The 9,202-nt window shown below is 33.4% G+C and overlaps 1 protein-coding gene across 1 annotated transcript in view; it reads right to left on the bottom strand.

Annotated features, from left to right (window-relative positions):
• Positions 1–2,879: 2,879 nt before the first annotated feature.
• Positions 2,880–9,202, bottom strand: part of LOC118733629 (syntaxin-4) — a 20,537-nt gene continuing 14,214 nt past the window's right edge. Inside the window, exons 4-9 of the mRNA XM_036463121.1 lie at positions 4,455–4,548; positions 4,119–4,361; positions 3,957–4,030; positions 3,741–3,878; positions 3,220–3,330; positions 2,880–2,988 (exon numbers count right to left, since the gene is read on the bottom strand). Coding sequence (XP_036319014.1) covers positions 2,917–2,988; positions 3,220–3,330; positions 3,741–3,878; positions 3,957–4,030; positions 4,119–4,361; positions 4,455–4,548 — 732 coding nt within the window. The 3' untranslated portion in view covers positions 2,880–2,916. The remainder of the gene's footprint in view (positions 2,989–3,219; positions 3,331–3,740; positions 3,879–3,956; positions 4,031–4,118; positions 4,362–4,454; positions 4,549–9,202) is intronic.

The following is a 9,202-nucleotide window of genomic DNA, read 5'->3' on the forward strand; positions in this document are numbered from 1 at the left end:
CGTTAATGCAATTTTGCTCACGGCACTTTCGCTCACGGCTCATCAAAAAGGTAAATGGTAGCAATATCAATATGCAATTATATATTTTATATTTTATTTATTTGGCGAACAATTTTTCACAAACACAAAGGCTTTTCTATTGAAAATGGAATTACAGTTACATGGATGGGATATTATATGGAACCAAATATCGGTTGGGACCAAATGAAATAGGGTGAGACCTATGTTTATCACCCTATACTTCCGGTAGTGCATGGCAGTGATTTCCGGCAGTGCATACCAATTTTTTTTTTGGAAATTTTGACATTCTGTTTTGGAGGCACATTCGTTGCGAATTAACCCTTATGTGGCATGTGCGACAGATCAGAGTGTGTCAGACAGAGTTGCCGTTTTGATACAATTGTATCATTTTTGATATTTTTTTTCTAAACTACAAGGTTTTTTTTTTTTTTTGATTGGATATTGTTTTGGATAACTAATTATACCTAATTATAACTAATTTTATAACTATTGAACAAAGTTGACACCAAGTTGACAACTGACTTGTTCGACGAACAAGATAAAAGAGAATGTGAGAAGCGCAAATTTTCTTAATATTAAAATTTCGACAGTAAACGTGTTTTAATTGTGCTAAATTTTAAAGATATGTAATTTACAATGAGAATTTGTTAGGAAAATGTGAAAAATTGAGATTTTTGTGCAAATTTTAGTAAATTTCAGTGCATTTAAAGTTTCTGAGGCATCGTCGCGAAAACCAAAGTAGCGGTATATCCGGCGGCGCCACCTTGTTCGCTGCATCGTGGATTGCACTTAAATTTTTTTATACCTATTGCCAACACGAAATAATAATTGTAGATGCACATATCGTACACAAATAAATCTGAAGCCGCTCTAAAAATTTAGTTTTTTCATTCGCTTGTTTTTACGTGATCCGGTTTGATTCGTTCATGGCATGGCACAATAAACAGATAGCAGCGTCGTAGCAAATACAACAAGTGCATATATTTTGATGTTGCTTGGGGTCCATAAAGTGTCAAAAGACAAACGTCAAATTTGCTGAGTTTGATAATTCAAAGAAAAGCAAAATGGCCGACAAGTCAAGAAACGTGAGTATTGAAATTCGTTATATAAAATTTATAAGCTTTTCAAAGAGCATTACAACGCCCTATATTAGGATATAGATGCAGAATTATGTATTATAATCAACTATTGCTTCTAGCTCCTTCCGTTCGGTTCGGAGACCAAAAGCTGGTCATCGTCCAGCATTGTCCACCGACTGTAGACCGACCCTACGTACGCAGATACTGAGCTCGTGGCGCTCTCAGTATATGTCGCGGTATCGGGAACACCGGTTGGTAGGTCCACAGGTTCACTCGTGGTTTTTCCTGTCGACCCGGCGCTGTCTCCCTTCGATGCAGAGTCGGAGGCACCAGGTCCGCTCGAGGCGTTGCCTGTTTTGTTGCCTCTTCGTCTGTAGAATTATCCCATGGAGTGGGTCCGCTCGAGGCGTTACCCATCTCGTCCCCTAAAAGAATTGTGTGATGGAAACTAACACATTTGCAAATTGTGCGTTGGTTAAAAAGAGACCACAAAATAAGGCCATAATTTGGAGGAAGATCACATGTACACAAATGTTTACATCACGTTTTTCATATTGCTCTTAAAAAGTTGATAGAACTACTTTATTGAGATCTCCATCACCAGTGAGTATCACATGATCAATCAATGACTATCACGTTCGTTTTACAAAAGTGGGGATTTCTATAGCATTTCATTGAAAGAAATCATGAAAATATATGGGACATTTTGCTGGATTTCAAAGGTTTTCGCGAAATCTCATATTTTCGTGCGGAGAGAATGTACAATTACTCTCAATTATGCTTTACATTTTGCGTGAAATTTCTTTACTTACTTACCTTTATAATTATTAAAGTACATTAATTAATTTTTTATATCAACGAAATTAAAGATTTGGCACGACTTTCAGAAAGAGCACACTGCAAAGTATTTAATAATAGAAGGTTCTTTTTCAAATACCAGTATTGGGTACAAAAGTGGAAAATAATAATAAAAGGGCCTTTTCTCCTATCACGCTAGTTATATTATCCTATTTGGTAGGCCTATTTCGTAATTTTAGTGCCTTTCCTTGTCCTTTCTAGGAATTCTTAATGAGGGTACTCACAGTTCGTTTCGAAATAGGTCCCAAAATGTAAACATCAGATTTCTAACCGTAAATTCTGTGGTATTGTTGTTTCCCATACAAAATTGTGAAACGACACCATAACACCAGAAGGTTTGTTTTTTAGCGTTAATACTTCGTAACCTCGAAGTAGGGTTGCATTGAGGCAACACCAAACAATTTTTTTTTTAATTTATTTATTGGGAGCTTTTCCATATTTGCATTTTATGTGAACGCAATGACTGATGAAAACAAACAAATTAAGGTAAAAAAAAACAACCATTTAAACTGTAAACGAAATGGTAGAATTTTCGTAAAAAAAGAAAGGTCTATTAAAACTAGAAAAGTTTTCCGACGATTTTGCGACGTCTACTGGAAAAGACTGCTCCGAGTTTGATGCTAAAAAAGTTACAAAATGTTCACATCACCATTTTTAAACCCATACTGGAACGACAGTGAACACCCAAAGGTTTATTTCGTCTATTTCTTGATTAAATTTTAACTTTTTGCAGATTTTTGAGTCCCAAAACTGCTTACCTTGCTTATCAATAAAACCGTTCGAGATGGCAGCATTGGTCGAGACCAATCACATTTCACCACCGCAACGCTTTACTCACCACACTCATCCGCTTTCTTTTCTCTTATTAACTGTCAAACATTACCGGTTTGAAACTTTACTGAGGAAGTAAGACACGTCGCATGTTTTTCACAATCACTAAGTTATATTTTTCTTTTGATCATAAATAAATACCAATTAATATTAAAACAACTAACACAGCCACCGCAATGCCGATAAGCCAAAATTTCTTCTGCAAGCCAGCAATGAGTAGAAAATAAAAACAAACGGTAGAAATATGTATGTATGTATGTACACATATAAAAAAGCGAATATTAGCCGCCTTCGATTCGCCGCTTCTCAGTTTGAGTTCCGCCCACTAACGAAAATTTGTGTGTGAAAGCAACAACAAAGTCAGCAAGCAGCGATGAACCTCGCTAAGAGGTCGGCGAATCGATGGTGGCTTTTCATTCAATCATCTAACCTTTAAAGCCTTCTGCTTCAACGTTTCAGCCTTTTTCAGCTTATGCTGACCTTTATCCACGAAGTGTGTCGCTTGTTGAGCAACAAATTCAACGCGGTTTATCGTTTCCCTCTGCAAATACACGTACCCGTGAATAAGAACCCATTAAACATTTGGGTTGGAGATCAAAGTGGAGATCCAATAAAAATTCCAAGGTCCAATGTTGATTTTCAAGTGTACCTCAATTGGAGAATCAAGCCATTCTCTAACAAAAGGGCACATTTTTTGTATGGAAAATAATCTGAGTTCTCTACTTGAGAAAAGCTTGGATATCAATTTGAATTCACACTTTATTCAGGTTTTAGTCAAACCTTGGAAAAAATGTTGGAGAAAAATGTTGGATCTCCATTTGTAAATCAAGAATTTCTCAAAGATTGGAAAAAAGTTGGAAATATGTTTGCTATGTGCATATTGGGAATTAAGTAACTGACAGTGTTGGAGAACAAAGTATGTGTATGTGTGTGTGTGTGTGATATACGCACCTGTTCCATTACAAGTGTTTGAATACGCAGGAATAACGCATGTACATCTTCAATGGACTTCTCCAGCTTCTTTAGCTCATTGAAACGATCCATCAAATCGCGTAGCGTGCGTCGTTCATTTTCGGTTTCTTCTAGAATCTGTGTGCGAAATAGACAGGTTTGTTTCGGTATTTATTGCATTGTCTTGTTGTTTTGAAAATAAATCTAAACACTTACATTGCCTACGAAGAGATTTGTTGTCTTATTTGCTATCAGTTCTTCGATTTCCTCTTCGGTGGAGTTGCAATTCACTAGAAAGGGTAAATATTTCAATAAATATTTGCTTGTGTTTACTAATTTAAAGTGATTGCAGTGTATCTACACTTAAATAGTACCCACTTATTTTTGAATGTATTTCCAAATTCTTCTTCAGCTTTCGCTCGTACAGCTGCAGGAATTCTTCATTTTTCGTCCATATTTGTATGTAACTTTGATAGAGACCATAGAATAGCGTTCGTTTCATGCGCGCCTCCAATGTGAAATCATTCTCTGGCGGCATATTCGATTTGAATTCCTTGAATTTGTTCATTAGTTGATTGCCCATTTTAAGATTTTGAGTACGCAGTTCGTCCATTTCTTTTTCTGTGAGATCAGAAATTATTTTAATTTTTATGGTATGCTATAGATTTATGTTTGGTTCTGCTAAATAACAATTACATATAAAAGTTTACTTACCATTAAAATTACGTATATTTATTGTTTGCACCATACGATTCATTGTGTCCAAATTCGCGGAAATTTGTGCCAATTGTACTCGTATCTCCGAATACTGAAAAAAGTCAAAGTTTGTTATTAAATAATTAAATTAAATGAATTAAAAGCTGATTAAAGGTAGTAATATAAATTTATTTTGAGTTAGCCTGGTATTTATATTTTGATGGCCGTGTATATTTCGCCGTGATTGGGTATAAATTGTCAAACACCAAAAGTTTCGTATCACAATTAACCTGAAACTTGTAACTTAAAGTTGCAGCAAAAAAATAAATCCGTCTAAATAATTCTTCTGAGGTTATAGTTATGAGGAGATGTCCTTTAAAAAAGTACCAATCAAATCTAGTTCGCCTAAAAAGCTCAAATATCGATCAGAAAAAATTAAGCGACCATAAAAATCTAATTAAGCTGATTTTGCAAACCCCTCTGGGATTTGACTTATAGATAGAAAACTTATGGTGTAGACTGGGCATTTGCAAATATACACTCGAATCTACTAGTTTTCGGGCTTAAATATCTGGCTACATAAAACATCTGTGCGGAATATATGTATGTATGTAATTTGGGGGCAAAAACAACCTTTTTTAAAAATTACCTAAGAAGTTTTTCCACCTGCTCGTACTTGCCTGTGTAACATAGAAAAGAATTGACATGTAGTCTGAGTGTTGTTTTCTGCTCGCCTTATTTTGTGCCTGGTTCCGCAAAAAAAAAGTGCTTGGCAAAAGGTAGCTAATAGTTCAATTAATTGCCTAGGTATTTGTACACGTTTAAAACTTCCACCGTTTGCATACAAATGCCTTGGACACACACACGAAATAATGGCAATTTTTTCTCGACCGTTTTTTTTAGAGCTGCAGACGGGCCCTACCGCTTAGACCCCACTGTGAACAGTACACACTCATCGCCTCTACGTACTGTTTTCGTGTTCCCTTTTAATCAGGGACCGTAACGGTCATCATGTTTATATTATTTAAAAATCATAATTTAGCCGTTAAAATTGGATTTTTATTTTTTTCGATCAAATTTAACCGTTATTTTATGAAGTGTCGAGCGCTATTTTCGATCATATTATAACCATTATTTTTAATTTTTTAGATCAATAAGTGTGTCATAAAAATACATAAGAAAAATACTAATCCTGAAAAGATTATTTTTGATCGGAAAAATGAAATTAAAAAAAGGTTATTTTCGGTACCTGGTCTTTTCAAGGCAAAAACAGGTGACGTGCAATAATGTCAATGGAATTAATGTCAATGGACATAAATTCATTTAAGTAAGGCAATAAATGTCAATGACATTAATACACAATTGAAAAGCTTTACGGTGACGTGTAATAAGGTCAGCGGAAATAACGTCCAAAGGAGTTGGTCGCCTTAAAGAAAAATCTTGCCGAACAAATATTATTTCTGGATAGGTAGTCCATCGGAATCCGCAATAAAATTTAAATTTTTGCAAAAACCCGAAATCACATGTTTTCGAAAACAAATTACAAAAAATTGTAAAACGCCCATTTTTTGAAACATAATTTTTTATAGAGAATTAAACAAGGACTACGATGGTGTAATTTTAAATCGCTAATTTTCTGGTCTTAACTATGCAAATCGACTTCAAAAAGTTCAACTGTCAATAGCTAGGTAAGATCTAAGGCAATCATGACCATCTTATATATAGACATGTTTAGTCCGTTTCTTTACCTTTAAAACGACGTTCCGAAGAAGTCTCAACGCTGAGCAGAACCCGAGATATAACGATTTGAAGAAGTACATGAATGTTCATATGTTCGAAGAAAAAAAATTCCTCGAATACGTGTTAGCTTATAAAAAAATAAATTGAAGCGCGGTCGCCCCTCGGCCTCCGTGTGTATTTCTGCCCTGGAAAACAGCTTCTCATAAAAATACAAACGCAGTTGGGAGTCGGCGTAAAACTGTACGTTCCTACCCTTTGTGTGACAACTTCAAGGCGCACGCCACAAATCGGAGGAGAAGCTCGGCCTAACACTAACATGTGTGTAGCGCCAATCTATTATTATTTTAAGTATGCTCCAATAGCCTGAAAAATTCTGCATGCACACGCGTGGTCTATTTACAATCTAATGGTACGCAAATATACATACATATATTTTTTTACAAAAAACCACTAACAGATAAAGTGATTGTTTTCCTCATTCAACTCTAAAGGAGTTCCTTTTCTTCTACATAGTACATATGTTTGCATGTAGATGTATATATGAAAACAATAGTAATTGTCAATCGCTGTCATCTATCAATGGATTACGTTGTATGCTGATATGATAAAATGAAACAATTTCTTCCAGACCCTTCTTGTCTTGAGTACTTGTACTGGATAGTGAAAGAATTACGCAAGCAAAAATTACTCTTTACTTAATAAAGTTTTTTTTCTTTTTTAAACTTATATAGGCATTTGCATACTTATGTATATAAAAAGTAATAAAGACATGTGCTATAACAATGACGTAAATCTATTTAAATTAGCCGCCTATTAATAAAGAATACTTTTGAAAAAAAAAAAACGCCAGCTGCATTTACAGAAATGCACATTTGCTTTATTGAACTGCATGCGGCATATTCATTTACGAGCAATCTAAGTATTTACATATACATACATACATACAAATGTACATACGTTTGTATATAGTATGTATATTTAATAATTTCGATTGCATTTGACGAGCGTAAAAGCGACATGTGAGTAACAAGCGCTAGCGCAAATTCTAATTACTCTCCGCTCTAAAGAAATAAAATGAAAACAAATTGCATTCTTTCGAAACTAGTGAGTAAATGCTTGTAACTCCTCAGTCCTCTGTAGGAGAATGTATAACTAAAATACACAAGTGCAAAAATGTTTCTGACAATTTTACACTACTCCATGTAACGCTCGTGCAACCCACCACTTATTACAGCTCGTCAATCCATTTTTATTGGGTACTCGCTGAACACGCGAACCTGACCATAGACATGTAAAAAGACGGCCATTATAACTAATTTCCCCTACTAATTACTAATTCTACAAAATATGGTACATAGTCGAAGTACTTCCTTAACGAGTTATATGTATATGGTTCAATTCATGTCAAATCGACTTATGGTTGGAATCGACCATTTTTAATTTGGATGAATTTTGGTTAGACCTTTTTTTTATCGTATAACAAAGTTATGCCAAATGAACCAAAAAATAAAATATTTTGAAAGTTCAAAATTTCACAATTTCTGGGATTTTTCAAGTTTATTTTTTGAATATCAAAATGTACAGTTACAAAAATGGTTCTGATCTAGTGATATTTGGGATTATATAAAAGAAATAAGAAAAATAAAAAAAAAAACACAGAATTTGGTACATTAAAAAATCGCAAAAGCACAAATGAATTTTTGGCTCAGTTTTTTTATTCAATACCTGAAGCTTTCAAAAAGGTGTTTTAAAAATATGAATTTGTGAACTATAAAAAAATATTTTATTGCAAACTTTAAATCCAAAATAAGTTTACATTAAATAAAAACTGTTTAACATAACTTTATCTACAGTTTGCAAAAAAAAGTGGTTTTCAAAGTTCAAAAAGTAATGTCTTAAAAAGCACCTTGAAAACTTTAGGATCTCTTAAGATCAATTTATATATAGTCAGCCCCAAAAATATGAATACCCTGACGTTTTGATTATTTTATTTATTTAAATTTTCCATAAGAATTTTTCATTATTTTTTCATAAAAATATATGTATTTCATTCAACAGCAAAACCAGCAAAATCAATTTTTTTAATTTCATATAGAACTCAGAAAATTCAAGAAATACCAACAAATTTTTATCGAAATTTTCAACTTTTCACTTCGATTTCTTGGAAACATTTTGAGTATGCAGTTTTGTTGTAGCCTATTATATTTTATTTTAATAAGGTGTAAGTTTCAAGCCTCTAAAAATTACCGTTGATTTTTAAGAATTTTTTTTGTCAAGGACGTCACGTATTTTCTTCCATACATCACATTAAAAAAATTTTCTTTCATATGGAAGAAAATGCGCAACATCCTCAATAAAAAAAAAAAACAATCTCAAAAATCAACGGTAATATTTAGAGACTTAAAACTTGCGCCTTATTATACTTAAACTTAATAGGCTACAAAACTGCACACTCTTAATATTTCTAAGAAATCGAATTGAAAAGTTGAAACTTTTTTGGTATTTCTTGAATTTTTCCGAGTTTTATATGAAATTAAAAAAAAGAAATTGATGCTGCTGGTTTTTTCTGTTGAATGAACTATACGCCAAATATAAATAAGTAAAATCGTCAAAACGTCAGGATATTAATATTTTTAACGCCGGATGTAAGTTTTTGCAATTTTTTGATTTCAAAATTCTGTAACTTTTTTTTTATAGAGTTTGTCTTTGTGGTCTTAAACGAGGATAGAACCATTTTTGAACCTATAACAGTTTTTTGTAATATTCAGAAAATAAACTTGTAAAATCCCGAAAAATTTTTGCTTATCAGGGAGCTCATTAAAAAAAAAAATGGGTATGGAGTTTTATTGCCCCTTCAACTTTGGTATAAAATCTAAAGTGCCAGCAGCGTAAAAAAATGTCAAGCGGAAAATGTATCAAAAAGAAAGCAGAAAGCATATGAAAAGCAAACATAACTGCGTGTGCAAGGAAATTCCAGGTTGTATTTCCCTTATAAGAGTTACAAATCAAACTTTTTAATATCTACA

This window comes from Rhagoletis pomonella, unplaced genomic scaffold (genome assembly GCF_013731165.1).
Source record: "Rhagoletis pomonella isolate Grant_MI unplaced genomic scaffold, Rhpom_1.0 Rhpom_scaffold_00002, whole genome shotgun sequence".
Lineage (NCBI taxonomy): Eukaryota > Metazoa > Arthropoda > Insecta > Diptera > Tephritidae > Rhagoletis > Rhagoletis pomonella.